The 18,783-nt window shown below is 31.9% G+C and overlaps 1 protein-coding gene across 3 annotated transcripts in view; it reads left to right on the forward strand.

The window, feature by feature from the left end:
- Window positions 1-2,879: 2,879 nt before the first annotated feature.
- The window catches only part of Hasp (Hig-anchoring scaffold protein), an 84,534-nt gene continuing 68,630 nt past the window's right edge, over window positions 2,880-18,783 (forward strand). For all 3 annotated transcript variants that reach the window (XM_090116445.1, XM_090116446.1, XM_090116447.1), the window contains exon 1: window positions 2,880-3,039. In XM_090116445.1, coding sequence (XP_089972571.1) covers window positions 2,985-3,039 — 55 coding nt within the window. In that variant the 5' untranslated portion in view covers window positions 2,880-2,984. The remainder of the gene's footprint in view (window positions 3,040-18,783) is intronic.

The raw sequence follows: 18,783 nt of genomic DNA on the forward strand, positions 1-18,783 counted from the left end.
GAAAATAAGAAGCCTTTTCTTATTTCTTCCTCTAATATCTAATATTTCGTATTAAAAGTTTAATGAAAAGAATTGAGAGATTCAAACTCCTTGAAATTTATTGAAACGTTTATATTTATTAAATTCAATGTGTCATAAACATGAATCGATTTTAATCCATACTATGTTTATATTTTGTTATAATTTTTATTATACAATTATCTGCGCCGCGCATTGCTCCGCTCCTGTTGATCTTAGCGTGATAATATATGTATAGCCTATAGCCTTCCTCGATAAATGGGCTATCTAACACCGAAATAATTTTTCAAATCGGACCAGTAGTTCCCGAGATTAGCGCGTTCAAACAAACAAACTCTTCAGCTTTATGATATTAGTATAGTAAGTATAGATATGTGGTAAAGATTCACAAATCTATCCACATAATATAACATACATAGACTTATTGCAAAAATTGTAAAAATAAACCAAAAAGTACATACCCATTAACAAAGTAGGTCACCATCACGTGCAAGGGTATATGTTTACGGCATACCTTTTCCCGCCACGTGATTGGTATAGATCCGTTTGTTTCCGGTACATTGACCCCTGTATGTTCGAGCAAGAATATAGATACGAATAAAAATGTTAATTGGAAAATTTGTCTTATGAAATGTAATCGAATATATTTAAGACTACTTTAAAGTTTAATCGAACATAACATTATAGCTACATATTTTGATAGAAGGAGGGTAATAGGAAGAAGAAAAATAATAATGGAGGTTTCATAATCAGTTTATTTCATGTAAAATTGGTATGGTAAAAATATATTCGTGATATAGGTATTATATTATCTATACTTAATGTTATAAAGCTGAAGAGTTTGTTTGTTTGTTTGAACGCGCTAATCTCGGGAGCTACTGGTCCGATTTGAAAAATTATTTCGGTGTTAGATAGCCCATTCATCGAGGAAGGCTATCATCTCGCTAAGACCAACAGGAGCGGAGCACTGCAAGTAAAACCGCGGAGCATAGCTAGTTAAGTATAATGCTTTCGTGCATCTCCTCTTGCACCAAAGTATTTTGAACAGAATATCAATGTCCTGAAACAAAACATGAATTTTATTTAAGCTAATACAAGGCATAGACTATTATAGCTATTCCTATAGCAAAAATATGTTCGATTTTATTTCATCCAACAAAACAGTTTAAATACACTCGTAAAAATGAAACTCTCTTTAATATTGTTAAAGCACGACAGAAGCTTAAACTTTCTTCTAATATTAAAAAGTCAAAGTACAACATAATCTAGTTTTATATTTTCCCGACAACATTCAGCTTTACTTCAAATTACATCTTCCAAATAAGATTAAATGGAAGTCGCAAAGAAATGAATATTCAAAAGCGCAACTACAAGATGTCTCAACACAAACATCGCAGTTTATAAGAGGTGAGATGAATACATAACAATTTTAGTTTGATTATTACGCATTTAGACTTATTATATATACGCTTACACATTTTGGGGGCAAGGCATTTTTAATTTATATTGTACTAGAGGTCCGCCCCGGCTTCGCCCGTGGTACATATTTCGCAATAAAAGGTAGCCTATGTCCTTTCTCGGGTATCAAAATATCTCCATACCAAATTTCATGCAAATTGGTTCAGTAGTTTAGGCGTGCCGCGTGATTGAGTAACAGACAGACAGACAGAGTTACTTTCGCATTTATAATATTAGCACAGACTAATAATATTAAACTACGTATATATTAGTATGGATTAAAGTTATGTTCACTTAACTAAAAACTTATTATTTTAATCTTCTTGTTAATATGAAAAAAGGGGTATCTAGTAACGAAAGTACGTTTTAAGAAGTTTCAAAATCATTACGTAATTCTTGATTTTTTTTAATATTGTACATCGTTTGTTGTAGAGTGCTAAGTTATTTTGAATAAAGAGCCACCTAGCGACAATTCTTGGAACTGTTGAAATTTTATACCGACGAATGGACCAAAAACAACAACATTTTAGTAATCAATATTGATATATAATACTATAATATATATAATACCTACTATAATTTCATTTAAATAAAATAACTTAATAACTTTATTAAAAAAAAACAAGTTTCTGTACTTAGTAAAAAGGAAAATCTTATTTTGTGTTAACAACGCCATCTCTTGTCATTTTCACGAACCACCAAGTTTTCTTGATGTGAAAGTAAATAGTAGTAGAGTTTAAGTTATCTTTATGTGAATATTCCACAATAAGATAACAAACTTAGTTTGAGCAAAAAAAGAGCCTACGCGTCCCTCAAAGGCCGGCAAAACAATCGCAAGGTTACCTAACGTTGCAATTGCTATGGGCGGCGGTGATCACCTTCATCAGTACACCGCCCGCTCCTTTGTCGGTTTTAGTATAAAAAAAAAAATATATATATTTAATTTGTGAAGTAATAATTGAAGAGAGTAATTTTTAACAAACTACTTATCAACTCTATATATTTATAACAACTTAATAATACAGTTTAATGCTTAATTTTGAACTTTGTTTGGTTAAATATAAAAATCGTTTCAAATATTTTTCTATAGCCATATTTAATTGTTATTGTTTAATGTGTTGAGTATTTTTTTTTCGTATTATTTACTAACATATTCAGATCAAAATAACGTTTATTAACATTCAAAATATGGTTTAGTTAAAATTCAGATATTACTCTCTACAATACAATTTTTTTACAGGCATCAAACACACCCCCCAAAAATATATACTTAATCAATTTCAGCTTTCCATTTAACACAATGCAGCCACAACTTCGCCATTAATCAAATACATACACAGTATCAAACGCGAGTTTGTCTTAGTGGATTTAGAGAGGGCATATACAGAGGTTATATAATATACTTGTACTAGGGACTCAGGGGTAGGGGGTGTTCACACAGCTCGCACGAACCGACGCGGCTAGACGCGCGCAATGCTATAGACCCAGTGTATTTGTGAACGAAAAACATGTCAAAATATAAGTTAATGATAGTTCTTTTCTTCTCTGTGGCCCTGGTTGCTGGTAAGTGTTTTTTTTTTAATTCGGTGACGTTTTCCCGCGCGAAGGTCAACAGCGTCTGTCAAAATATTTCAAAATCAATCAGAGCGTATATTATAAATTCGTAGCTCGAAACTGATTGGATGTGGTTTGGCTGTCGATTTAATAAATTAATTTCATTTGTTTATTTGCCATGTATTGATTGAATTCAATTGGATTTACTGGAGTTTATTAGTGAAATTATTAATTGTATTTTCATTAAACATTATGTACGAATTTACGCAACAATTTTTGTTCATCGTATCATAATAAGAAATTATCTCTATAAAATATTTTATAAACTGATTTTTATGTAATTTACGCAATTTGTCATTTAATTTAAACAAACGTAATATCTAAAAAAATGTAAATTACAATCTTTATATTTTTACTAGCGGTCCGCCCCGGCTTCGCCCGTGGTACATATGAAAAATAGATGTTGGCCGATTCTCAAACTTACCCGATATGCACAGAAAATTTCATGAGAATCGGTCCACCCGTTTCGGAGGAGTATGCAGACTAACATTGTGACACGAGAATTTTATATATTTTTATAAGTCTCAATGTCTCAATATAATTCTAGTTAGGTACAGCTGTAGGCAATTAATTTTCAATACAGTACAGGGATACATTTAGTCTACCTTTCGGATAGATTGATCACTAGGGATCAGGGCATATATTTGTTCCAAGATTAGAAGTAAATTAACTATTAGGTGCTGTGTATTGAAAATGTATGAGTATTGGCAATTCTCCTTTTTACTATTTATTTCATTAAATTACGTGGATTATTCAGTATTATACGCGTAAATTAAAAACAAAAGCTCTACTTTTTTCACATTTTTGAACATTTGATCGATTTCAATTTTTTCTGTAAAAATTGTTTTGAGTTTTTTTGTTAATATGTATTAAATCATTACAATATACGTTTATCTAATAGTTTAAAAATATTATAAATTTACGCATTTCAGTCATTTTAAGAGTAATGTTTAACATTACTCTTGCCAAGGAAGTTTCACTTCTGACACGTGTGCCAGCATACACACTCATTTTTTCTAATTAAATTAATTACTATTCTCCCAACAAATTTTCTTTTGTATTTAAAATACACGTGTTTTTCCAACAAACAAAGTGGATAACCGCTGCGTAGGTAAAAATACTCCTTTTAAAAGTCGCTACATTGCTAAACGAGGCTTGTGAATTTTTTGACAGTTTGCAAAATTCAGCTGAAATGAAAACTCTCTATTTTGTGTAAAAACAGTGTTCTAAAGAGTAATAACCGACTGCGCTAGAATATGTGCTATTTTCTATACGTTTTATGTATTTATATCCCTATATTATTAGAAATCTTAATATATGTACATATAAATCTCGTGTCCTCAATGGACTCCTAAACCACTTAACCGATTATAATAAAATTCGCACACCATGTGTAGTTCGATCCAACTTGAGAGATAGGATAGTTTAAACATGTAGTACGCTAGTATCCCTATATTATTAGAAATTGATCTATAAATCAAACTCTAAAAAGTCGGAATAAGGAAATTTTTCTTCTTCAACTTTTCTTCAACTTTTCTTTCTTCTTCTTACTGATACTGAGAATTTTCACATTATAAAAAATGAATTTCGTCGCCCAACTTTACAATAGGGGTGAATTATCTAGGTAAAGATAAAGAAGACAATTAAGTACTAATCCTTTGGAATGTAAGTAATGCAGTTTGACAAAACAAATTGCCCTGCTTTCGTCGTTTTTTATCGCAACTCAATCATGTTAGAACGGAGTCACATATGTGGATAAAATTCAGCGTAGAGATAGATTGAACTATAGTTTTTCATATATCTTACAGAATATATTTGAATTTTGAACGACAAGTGCAATGTATGATACATAAAGACATTTTAAGTTTGAAAAATCAGATGTTTTGCGCGAAGTGACAGTAGTACCCACCTCAACGCTTCGCTTATGAGGCGTGCAAAATACTCGACCGAAACAGCGCAAATCCAGTTACAAGCTTACATTATATTGTGATTTTAATTTTTAATACATATATACCTAATTCTATCCTAAAATATATATCCTAAAAATGTATCGTATATAAAACTACAACTTAAACCAATTTCTATACGCTATAAAATAAAAAAAAAACATGACAGGCTTGTATTATAAAGAATTTATTTAAAAGAGGAAAGCACTTAACTCGGGTAAAATAGTGCTTTGCCATACTTGTGACGTTTAAATTTTATACTTGACTTAACTTTACTAACTTTAAAAAATACGACATATGTTTATTTATTGTAACTTCTATTTTTATTTAAACTAGCTTTCCGTCCGCGGCTTCGTACGCGTACGTACACATAGTGCCCGTTCCTGTGGAATTTCCTAAGAAAAATATTTCAAACTATCTTTGTACCAAATTTCATCAAAATTGGTACAGTGGTTTAGGTGTGAACAAGAGACGGACAGACTTTAATTACTTGAAAGATTTCGAACTGTCGAAAAAATTTTGATTAGCTTGCAATATAACGTATTATTTTTCGTTACAACATTTTATGTTTTACAATTTAACGATATCAAATCGATCGACTTTCAAATGTGTTAAATTGTAAGTATGTAATAGCTGTGGTAATAAAAATTCAAAATTTCTCGACAAATTAAAATCTCGCGGGATATATTATAATCCAACCGTGTTTACAATATTACGGTGACATATAAAATTCGGTTATTTGTAACCAAACTGTTCTGAAGAATATTTTATGTATATTCGCTGTTTCTAAGAATCGGTTGTAAACTATTTTTATGCCCCTAAGTGATAAGGGTGCCGTTTGCTGAGTCAGCTTGTGTTTATAAAAGGGTAACATATTATATTATGTCGGGTACATTTTTATCATCCTATTTGTTCCTACTTATATCCGGGATATAAGCTCCACCCGCGGTTTCGCCCTTATTTTCAAAGAACGCGCATAGTTCCCGTTCCTGTGGGATTTCCGGGATATAAACTATCCTATGTGTTAATTATTATTACAAAAATTATTATGACAAATTTCATTGCGTGAATTTGAAATTTTTAATTTGAATATTGAAGTCAGAGTAAACTAAAACTCAAACATTTATTTATTCAATTAGACTTCTTCTGTGGACTTCTTAAAAAAGCACTTTTGAATCGTCATAACATTTTTAAACATTTACCACCGATTCGCAGAGCAGTATCTATGGAGAAGAAGGCACTAGTAGAAGAGGGCTCTACCAACACTCATCCTTTTATTTTCTTGTGTTTGATTGTCGAGTATTATAAATTTATAAATTAAAGATATTAACGGATTTTAAACGCGATTTATTCATTATATTATTATCCCAACGCGACGTTCGCACAATTTGCAACGAGCGTGGTTACGGGGAGACTGTCTGTCTGTCTCCCTGTGACCACGTTTTAAATCCGTTAAAATCTTTAATTGCTAAACTTATCATTTTATAAAAATAACGCTATTGATGAAGTTATTTGAACCACGTTCGTCATAAAATATCAACTATTGTAGGTATTATTTTTAAAATGAAATAAAAAAAAGACGTGTGGCACTCGGGGACTGCCGCGGTAAAGCTATTGCAGCATGCCTTCAAGCCACACCTCCGTGTCCGTCGGAGTGGGGAGCGTGAGGTTTTGTCGTTACGGAATTTCTCGATTCGGTCCCCGTGCTCAAGGCCCGCGATAGAAGCTATGCAATAGCTTAATAAATTGAACTACTGAAATTGTTCAAACTTTAAAGTATACAAAATATATTACGTAATAATCAAAAATATATTACGTATATACATATACTGATACGTAATATATTTCAATTTTCAATTGACATGCAATCTTTGTATCAAATATCTAATGGAAATTTCAACGGATTTCATATCTCTAGTAGTTTAATAAACTTGCAAATTCGTTACAAGAAGACAGCTCATACTGAGAAGATAATATATAATTTATAACGAAATCTCTTCTGTATAAATTCTTACAAAATTTTATATGATTACGCAGCGGATCGTCATATAGTGCTTAACTTATATTTAAGACTTTTTTACACGATTCGCTCATATATATTTAAAAGATACACATAGGCATGTTAAAGCTATTTATTTATTTAAATCCTAAATGCCATTGCATCTTTAATGACGTCATCGAAAATAATAATCTCAAAGTAGGTAATATACAGTAAATCAATTAATATATAATTAGTAAAATAAAAAGAAATTACGACAAACATACTCGACATTTGCAATTAAATTAATTATTTTAAAACCAATTATTATAAAATTTATTACTATAATATATAATTACGGAATCATGTAACTTTACACAGTACGACACTACATCGTTTCCGAGTTAAGACAATACCATGTATTTCCCTATTTCTTCCGGTGTCGGCCAGTCAACTATTCAGGAACGCACGCGCACGCGATTGGTAGTTTTACAGCATACGATATCTTGATGCGACACGATATCGTGTTGAGATGAACAATTAAAGTGATTAGCAAACGAATGAAGATATTTCAATACTTTAAATTCAAATTTTCAAATTCAAATAATTTATTGCATACAAATACATTTTTACATATTAGCAACCTTATGCAGGTATTACAATACAATCATATTATATTAAAATTACATCATAATATTATCACATACATTTAAATTTTCGAATAATCAGGGCCCGTAGACAAAGTAACAATTAAAAAACGATAACGAAGTTAGAAAAGGAAAAATGTATGGGATTGACATTAGATAGACCACGTGATCTAACGCGGCGTATGTCAATCCCATACATTTTTGCCTTTTCTAACTTCGTTATCGTTTTTTAATTGTTACTTTGTCTAAGGCCCCAGATTACAAAAATAACAATTAGGATACTTTATGTTACTTTATTATTAAAATGTTATTAATTAATTGGATTGCGTCAATCTTAGATTATACATAAATAGCAGTCCGCCCCGGCTTCGTCCGTGGTACGGGTTTCCGTTCTCTCTCCATAAGAACTCATACTTCCAGGAGTATTATAAAAAAGAATTAACGAAATCGGTTCAGCTGCTCTCGAGATTTGCACTTAGCAACAAATTGAGCGTTTCATTTTTATATAATAGAAGATAAATCTGTCAGTAATTAATACTATCCCAGAGATTGAATTACGAGCGTGAGAAAGTCATACGACCAACTTGCATTCTAGCAGATGCGAAAAAGCTACATTACTATGTTAGTGATTAAATTAGTCTACATTTCTAATATAGCATTTTAAAATACCTAGTGATTTATTTATCTAGTAGGTTACTACGTATTAAAAATGTATACTTTTAAAACAATTCTGTATTTTAATAATTGTGAAGTAAAAAATATTAAAAATAACTTATTTATTGTTATTTATTCGTTCGCTAATCACTTAGTTAAATGGTTCATCTCAACACGATATCGTGTCGCATCAAGATATCGTATGCTATAAAACTACCAAATCGTTTGTTGTAAATGCGATCATATTACTAATTAATTATTTATACACAATGGCTTCACCATAAATCGAATCTTTTGCATTTCATCCATCGAATGATTCTTACATCACGCAATGCAAATATTTGTATGTTTGTTTGTTTCCGCCTTGGTTATCGGAATGTAATGTATATCGAAATATTATATGTAATAATATTTTTTTATTTGGATTTTTAGCATAGTAGAAAAATCGACAGTTATGTTCAGTATTTACTAATGTATTGATATAACTTGATTTAATGTTGCCATTGGCGCAATGGTTAGAGATTATAATACTAAAGAATAGTAGGGTAAAACTAATAATAATTATTGTGTTTTTATAAGTATATATATGTGAACTAGCTTTCCGCCCGTGGCTTCACCCGCGTTTTCAAAGAAAAGCCTGCATAGTTCCCTTTGTCGTAGGATTTCCAGGACAAATTCTATCCTATTTGTTAATCCAAGTTTCCCTCTAGGTGTGTGCCATGTTTCAATGTAATCGGTTCAGTAGTATATTTGCGTGAAAGAGTAACAAACATACATACATCATAAACATTCGCATTTATAATATTAGTAGGATATAAAAAAGTTTCTTTAAAGTAATATTTACTTTATGCATGAAGTTTGCTTAGTTTGGTTCATGATTGAGTTCAATAAATAAAATATACAGAAATGCTTTTTTATTTTAAAAGCGCAAACATAAAATGTTGAATAAATTCTACTTTTAAATAACAGTATATTTTATATTCATAGTTTGCGTGAGGTGAACAAACAATGTACTAAGTAATTGAAATACGTTCAAATAAAAAACTTTTTAAGCTTTTATTATTTTTTAAATTAGATTGCCTTTTTGTTAATGGAATATTTTGTACTCTTTCTGCTTGTAACCGATTTCAAAAAAGGAGTAGGTTTTATGTTTGTGTTTTCACACTCTTTTCCCTGTTTTTACGATGCAAACAAATGGATGGACTCTATATTTTGGTTTGGAATAGATAATATGTATTAGAATATTCTACATCATTTTTTTGGAAACACGTGACTGAAACCGCGGGTGAAACTTGCATTTATAAAATCTATAATATACTCTACATCTCTCTCTCTCTCTCTCTATCTCTTTCTATTGAAAGGAAAACTGACTATTAATTGACTTACATTACCTACGTAGGTACTTTTGAAATATTGCAGGACTGTAAATTTGTCAGTTAATGGGAGATAATTCAAGTACTTTATTAAAAAAAGAGATAGAGAATGTTTGAAAACGCGTCAGTTTTTACCTAAATCGATACTATATTTTATGCGAATGAAGTCGCAGCAGATAACTAGTATTTCTATTAATTAACTATTGTCAACTAGAAACTTCTAGTTTCATTGGTTTGTGTTATAAACATCTGTGCAACTTGTTTCATGTTTAAGTTAGTGTAAGTTTTGTGTGAAACTTGTGTTTGTGTGTTTGTCTTATCTGTGATACAAGTGTTGTTTCGAAATTAAACAAGGTAAAACTAATTAGAGAGAATTCTGTATAGTATGTATATCTACTTTACGAACTTTAGCCCGCGGATATACGTGGAAACGGCTCTATAGTTTTCTCATAAATTTAAGGACTTACATTATAATAGTTTCCTACTATTATATGAGGTGGATTTTTATAAAAAGCAAGTGTAAATAAAACCCTATCTGTTAAAGGAACTTCAAAATAAAAAATAAAAAAAAACAAATTATTCAGCGCATCCATACAATTTTAAGTAACGAACTACAAAAAAAAAATATATCCTCATAAACACTGAACATACAAACAGGAAAAAGATTCCGTGCTGTCAAAAGAACCAAAATAAATTTCAAATCTTATACACTTACTATAGTTACCATTTTCTCTATATTTCCTTCGCTAGGCTGAAATCTGGTAAGCGTTATCAAGGGACTACCGTTTGACCCCGACTTAATAAAAGGACAAATATCCACTTTGTTTAAACTACCATGAGGTTTGAGTACATGTAACTAGCGCCGAATTAAGCAAGCGCGGGGCCCGTAGCAAATTCTTTCAGGGGCCCTTGATCTACTATGGTTACTTAAGTATAAAGTTTTGCTAATAAGCTAACAATTGCTCTTCCTTATTAATATGCTTCACTCACAATAATTCAGGACCTCTTATTCCATGTCAATTTACGCCGTGAATTGAACTGACTTGCAAATTCATATTATACCATAATTAACCATGCGAGCTGGTTATTGCGATTATAATATGAATTTGCCCGTCAGTTCAATTCACAGCGTAATCTGTCTGGATATAAGAGGTCATATGGCCCCTGGTGTGTTAAGTGTGAGGTTTAAAAATACGGGGCCCCATTTGCGCGGGGCCTGAATTGCTATTATTGCTACCATAGCACCGCCACTGCATGTAACTAGGGTAATCAGATTTGGGCTAACCGACTGTATGTAGGTCAGTACCAAAGGGATAGTTCTGTGATATGAGTGAACCATTTGCTTTAGCAGTTAACTACTCGCTTGAACTGTTCATGTTGAAGGCAAAAGATAATCGTTATGATAGTGAAAGTATTTTTTATATCGTATATAGAAATATAAATTTTTACATTTTTAAGCTATTGCATAGCTTCTATCGCGGGCCTTGAGCGCGGGGACCGAATCGAGAAATTCCGTAACGAAAAAACCTCACGCTCCCCACTCCGATGGGCACGGAGGTGTGGCTTGAAGGCATGCTATGCAAAAGCTTTACCGCGGCAGTCCCCGAGTGCCACACGTCTTTTTTTAGTTCGTTCGATTCCCGTAAGTAGATGATACCTATCGTAAAGAAAATAATAATAATACATTTTTAATTTGACTATTTCCTTATTATTTATATTACATATATACTTACAATAATTATTAAACACACTAAATTCCATAAATCTTTTATGCTTTCTCCATTTCTACTACAAGCGCAATTTTATACACCCTTCCTGCACCAATAATTTCCCTTACCACACTAAAAACCCTCGGAGGTCACTTGATAAGCATGATAACGTATCATCACATTATCAGTTTGAGCCCAAACCCCGACCCTATCGTCATACTTTGATCCGTTAATCTTTGAAGGGTCCTAGCTATTGCTTACACGTGGTTTCTGTCACGTATCATTAGGTGGCAACATGCTAGTAAAATAATATTATGATTTATAATCTATTTTCTATACCTATAATAAAATTGGAGTGTCTGTTTATAATATTGATATAACCGATTTCTGCTAAATGCATATGCACTGTACATAATGTTAATTTTTAATATTTTTGTTTTTCTGTCTGTCTGGTTGTTCAGGCTAATCTCAGGAACGTCTGGACCGATTTTGATGGGACTGTCACTGTCAGATGTTGTTATAAGGAGTAACTTAGGCTATTTTTAATAACGATTAACCACAGGAACATTATGATTAAAAGGACAAACACATTCACGCGCGCGGGTGTAACCGAAAAATATAGCTTATTTCTATGTATTTATGGAATAACTAGCGGTCCGCCCCGGCTTCGCCCGTGGTACCTACATGTTTAAACTATCCTATCTCTCAAGTTGGATCTAACTGCACATGGTGTGCAAATTTTATTATAATCGGTTAAGTGGTTTAGGAGTCCATTGAGGACAAACATTGTGACACGAGATTTATATAAAGACTAGCGGTCCGCCCCGGCTTCGCCCGTGGTACATATGAAAAATAGATGTTGGCCGAATCTCAGACTTACCCGATATGCACAGAAAATTTCATGAGAATCGGTCCACCCGTTTCGGAGGAGTATGCAGACTAACATTGTGACACGAGAATTTTATATATAAGATCTATGTGTTTATGGAATAATTTGACTTTAATGACTTGGAAGACTTGTATAAAGAATAATAGAAAATAAATGTTAGGCAGTTAGACGCTAGACGAAATTAAATTAGTGACCCAAAGGCTGTGTTATAGATAGCTACATCTTTGTCCTATAGTAATACTGGCCAAAGAAAACGTATTAATATTTCTTAGTAATTCGGTCCCTAGCGTATGGAACTTCTAAAACTGTTTCCAAAGATGGATAAAATAAGTAGGTAGAGAGTAAGGGTAGATCCTTTACCTATGCTTCAACCTAGTGATACACACTGTTCATTGATTTTCACAAAATTTACTTGCATAATGCATCTAGGCTTATTTTTTAACCGACTTCAAAAAAGGAGGAGGTTATCAAATCGGCCGGTATATTTTTTTTATGTATGAACACCGATTTCTCCTCTTCTATTCCGTTATATTCTATTATACCTATTGTGATAATTTTGAAATGTAACTGCTGTTATAAATCTGATGATTTTAATCCACACAACAAGAAGGTAAATACCTAGTTTAATGATTAAGTATTATTTTCAAAACAAGTCACTAATTTTGCCTTATCGACCAAATTTTCAACAGTAATAAGAAAACTTGACAACTCGTCCCCAATTTTAAAATTTTTGTCAAATTTTCATACGAAATAAGCTAAAAAATTGCATTCTTATCAGTGCTTTTACATTAATTTGATAAAGTGGAAACGGAATAAGCAATTCTTTAGAAATAAAACTTACGACATTACTCTCCCAAGTTAGTAGGGTCCCTCAGGGCTTGTTCCAGCAAACTACGTTACAACTTACAAGATGTTATTAGTTACTCCCGTATTCTGTCCATTTATAAACCCGTTTAATAATTAAAATTGAAGCGTGTCCTACAAATTTATAATGAAAATAAACCCAAAGGTTTGTTCGCTTTGTGACATCAAAACGGAGCGTATTTTTGACCCTTATGACTTCTTATTTATGACTAAGAAACCTTTCCAGTTTTCCTTAAATTATAATGATGATACGTTTCTTTTTGAAAGGAAAGCTTTTTGATATAGTCGATAATTGCGAACTTTCAGTAATAATAATATTTTCATGTACAAATGAGTTATTGTTTTAAAAAATATTCAGTCAATAACAGTTGGCTACGCAAGCTCTAACTTTTAGCCAAATTAACCAAATTACTCGATTACATACAGTAAATAATATTTTCTACTCTATTTTTTCTTACAAACAATAACGTAATTTTAAATAAAATATTTTGCCAACATAACAGATACTCCAATCATACCCTTAAATCTATTTACGGCATCCATTTTAAAATCAAGTGCACCTTTCTCAACCATTTTCATTTGAAGCACCCTCATTGTACCGTTTGTTTGTTAAATTCTTGATGTCTAATTAAGCCCAGTTCCTTAATTTAGGTCAAGACATGTAAAGTATGTCATCGTGTAATGAAATGCAAATGGTGGTCTTTGTTCTATCTGTGCATTTTTGGCGGGAACGTTCATGTGTCACAGATTATGTAATCATAAGATGAGAGATGTTATGTTAGAATAGTGGTGTACACTAGGTAACATTAATTAATTATATGAAAAGGGTTTATAATGCATGTTTCCAATGTTGTAATAGTTTCATGTAAATTATAAAATACTAGCGGTCCGCCCCGGCTTCGCCCGTGGTACATATTTCGCAATAAAAGGTAGCCTATGTTCTTTCTCAGGGTCTAAAGATTATCTGTGCCAAATTTCATCAAAATCGGTCCAGTAGTTTACGCGTGAAAACCATACATACATACATACAAACCTTTCATCTTTATAATATTAGTATAGAAAATAAAAATACAAGAATTTTTTTTCGTTCAAACTGAATTTAATATAATTAATATTAATTTGTAGTTTTTACTATTTCAAGGAATCAAAGAAATGTTATGATTTTTAAAAATAAAGCTCATAAAAAGCTTAAACAACAAGAATCCTTTGGACCGTAACATTTATTATAAAAATAATAGCATATTTCCCAAAATACAATCAACCGTAAAATTGGTGATGTACCTCAATCGATAATAAGTTACAACCACGGCAATCCATCACATGAATACCGCCAAAATTGGAATCCAAATTGAGTTATAAGAGCTTAATTAAACGATATCATTCTCATTATAGCCAATGTTATGCGTAAAAAGGTGGCTAATGGCACGTCGAATTGTGGCCAATTAGCCACATTTTACTTCAGTCTCTTTTCGCGTATTGTTGAATTCACACTTCATTGACGTCTAATCGTGTGTTTTAGTGTGGCGTTTTTGGAGATAGAATGTTGTGTTGAACATATCTACAATTATTTACTTATAATATCACTGATTATTGCTGTGTTATTGTATTATATCTTTTCACCCAGCTTCGCCCGTGGTACATAATATATATGTCTATAGCACTCAGCGATCACATACATTAATACATAACGAACGGTGAAATAGTTGAAATCGGTTCAGTAGTTCCTAAGATTAGCACGTAAGAACAAACTCTTCAACTTGTTATTAGTGTAGATAGCTTTATTTTCTACGTCACTTCATATTATACGTCTCCAATTTTCACCTCCTATTTAGTTTTGGAAATATGTCCGTAGGTATATTTCCAACAAAAGCCTACGAAATTTCCCATTATAGTAATCCGTCAATATACCTGTCGTATATCCAAATCCATTCACGTGTGAAAATGTAATTTACAGACAAAGTTATTTTCACGTTTCGTACATCACAGTATGGATTTTCGACATTATTCTCTGATAAATGGCTTTTTAGTTGAATAGCCACGTTTTTGGACTACTTAAATCACTATTTTAATATTGTCATTCAGAAAAACTTATGTTAGTTGGGTTTTCATATACATTTTATCCTAATGATCCTACTTTCTATCCTTCCTACTAATATTATAAATGCGAAAGTTTGTGAGGATGGATGTACGTCTGTATGTTTGTTACTCTTTCACGCAAATACTACTTAACCGATTACAATGAACTTTAGCACACATATAGAGGGTAACTTGGATTAACACATAGGATAGGTTTTATCCCGGAAATCCCACGGGAACGGGAACTTTGCGGATTTTTCTTTGAAACCGTGGCGGATATCTAATATGGTGGTATTTATAATTGTCGTTGCTTGAAAATTAAAACGAATTTGTCTAAAACATAAAGACCATTTAACATAATTATTTAATTCTCCACTTTATCAAAGAAGAGTAATGTATATGATCTCATAGCGTTTCAACCACAGGGTTTCAACACTGACAAATAACAAAAAGTCGAAAAACAAATGAATGAAAATGATGAAACCGTAGCAAATGTGCAGAATACTAAATTCAGTATAAAAATATGATACAGAATAAAAACGCAAATGGTTTTATGTGTTTTAACGAATCAATGTATGCGGTTTGGTTTTTCCGAATGATTTTTTCTATTTTATCAGAATATTTCGTGTTTATTTATTCACCGTTCAGAAAATCTATATTTTTGAAGTGAATCTTGTTCTAGTTGAATCTATATTCTTTAGGTGCGTTGTGAGTAAAATTTCAAGGTCGCGTCATGGCACTAGCGTCACGTCATGGAGTAAGGCGACGATTTTGGTATCCTTGAATCTTGCCAAAGAAGTTTCACTTCTGACACGTGTGCTCGGCACACACCCTCTTTTATTTAGCGAAAGCTTAGTATGGGATCAGATTGTGCCGTGTGTGAAAATTGTCCTGAAATATTTATTTATTTATTATTTTTTTATTTTTTTTTCAATCTTAGCATTCTATTCAATTTCCTATCTAAAAATTTGCAATAGAATCAATGTTTTGTAAAAACATACTTTAATACAATGTTGCAATCCTCACGAAGCTTCATTGAAGCATAAGTAGAGCCACTCTAGCTATAAATTACCTGCAGCGATCTGGTTAAGAAGCTTATTTAAAAGATTTATGTAAGAAAAATAATATAATTTAGAGAATAAGAATAATTTATAGGTTTCCAAATTCCAATAGTACTTAAGTTTTTGCAATCCGTGCAGTAGTTTTTGAGATTATATTCGCAAACAAACAAATTGTACTTGATAATACTTTCTATAAAGATTTTTTATTACACGTTGTTTATGTTAGACTTTCAGCTCTACATAGAAAATAGATCGACCATTCTTAATTATTTTATTTAGAGCATCAGCGATACATCATTTCAATTAATAACCCGGATAACCCGGATAGACCAAACCCGGATATAACCGGGCAATGCGGTGTGCATTTGGAAACTGGCCAGTATTTGCGAGGCACGAGGTAACAATGAGCCTGTATTCAATTAGTGTTTGCAGTAATAAATGAAATGTTTGGGCATTATGTAATGGTGTGTTTTATTAAAAGGTAGAAGCAAAATACTTATTAGTGCGTTCGAAAATATTCTATGCAATGTTCTACTACTGATCAATACTGAATAAGAGTTTTTGTTTACACTAAAACATGACGAAAGAATGCGCTTGCTCTAGCCCTAGCTCTATGTGAAATGCACCGTTGAAATGCACCGTTGGGGATTGGTAATAATAATGATTTATTTACGTGACGACTCGCACGTGTTCCACGATACATATTGTATGAAATATTAATTAAAAACTACACTAAATTATCTAAACGCCACCAGTGTTGCTAGTGGTCATAGGCGATGATGACAACTTTAATGAGGTGCCCTGCTCCTTTGCTCTCTCTGTCAGAAAAAAACTGAAGGTGACCCACTGCTTACTACTTATCTAGAATCTAGATGTATTGATAATTACATAAAATTTGCGGCGAATTATTATCATAGAATTATATTTACTACACTGTACTTTGTTAATATACTTTTATCGTTACACGTTGTCTTAAAGATAATCCCAGCTTAGTCTCTCCCAACATAAATGATTTTGAACAAAAATTTATTACAGTAACTATTTAGTAGTCTCAAATAGCGTACATGCGGTTTTAATTCATGTATTAAGTAAGTAAGTTAAGGCCCATGTCCCCTAGTGGGGAAAAGGGCAGATGCATTATACATCTGTTTAATTATTATTACAATTTATTACAATTTAGTCCGGGATACATCGCCCATTTTTGCAAGTGATTACTATCAAGCTAATTTTTCGTGAGTAGCTTTATTTTGATGAGATGCCCAATAATTTCATGTACAAAACTCTCGATTGTGGTAGCTACCAGAGGAAACAAGGATAAAATATTTTGATTTGATGGTTCTCAAATATTAATTACTAACTGAATGTTTTTTTTTTGTTCAATCTCAAGATAATTATCTAAATTATTCGAAAAAATATTTGTCCTACAAAATCTATGGTTTGATCAAAGAGTCCCCCTTTCCAATGTGTATCGATAACGAAGTCATCATAAATGATTACTAACCAGCAGATTTTTTTATTTTCACTTATTTAATACTTATATAATTCAACAGACATATTGTCCTACAAATTGCGTAATAAATATTTGAGAACCGTCACATCAAAAATTTTTATCCTTGTTAACTCTGTAAGCTACCACAATCGAGAGTTTCGTACAGGAAATTATTGGTCGTCTCATCAAAATAAAGCTACTCACGAAAAATTAGCTTGATAGTAATCACTTACAAAAATGGTCGATGTATCCCGGACTAATTCATGTATAAGCATAAAACTGTTATAATTATCAATCAATGTCACTGTCCAGCATATTTATAACCGGATATATCCGGGTTTACCCGGATACCCGGACGGTGTCTAACCGGGAGATAGATGTGTTTGGAGCTTAGCCAACGTACAACAATAAACATTTAGTGTAATTGAATTTGGACGTATTTTGTAGAGGGTTTTAAAATTGTATGACGTTTTAATGCTGTAGCGAATGTAATTTGTTTTGCAGGTAGTACTAACTATATAGTTTTTTTAAATGTTTGCTGTAATAAGGTTACATTGTAAAGTAGGTAACCAATTAAAAATGTAAAGAGTAAAAAAGTTTGCATAATGATTTTATCGTGTGGGGGAATTAGTGTATTTCGTATCTGTTTGATTTTGATAGCTAAGATTTTGTGAATTTACACCGGGGTGCGATCCAGGACCACTCGATTCATTTTATCTTGTGAAATTAATTTTCAATTAAAAAGTTCGTCTACGCATTGTTAATACCACAAGACATTAATTAGTACTATAGATATAATAACAATACTTACTAGGTACTATCCACAATATGAATACATATTCGTACTGTAGATATTATTTATTATTTTGTGTACTGACAAATCGAAAAGATGTTTTAACATCTATTATGAAAAATTGCTTGATGGCGACAAAAAAAATGACAAATCACGAAGTAACTTTTATACATCGTTTGTTCGACACTTCGGTTTCAATAAAAATGTACACACG

The sequence above is a fragment of the Colias eurytheme genome, chromosome 25 (genome assembly GCF_061535395.1).
Source record: "Colias eurytheme isolate Ceu_HAF_F1 chromosome 25, ilColEury1 Martin Lab GWU primary, whole genome shotgun sequence".
In the NCBI taxonomy this organism is placed as follows: domain Eukaryota; kingdom Metazoa; phylum Arthropoda; class Insecta; order Lepidoptera; family Pieridae; genus Colias; species Colias eurytheme.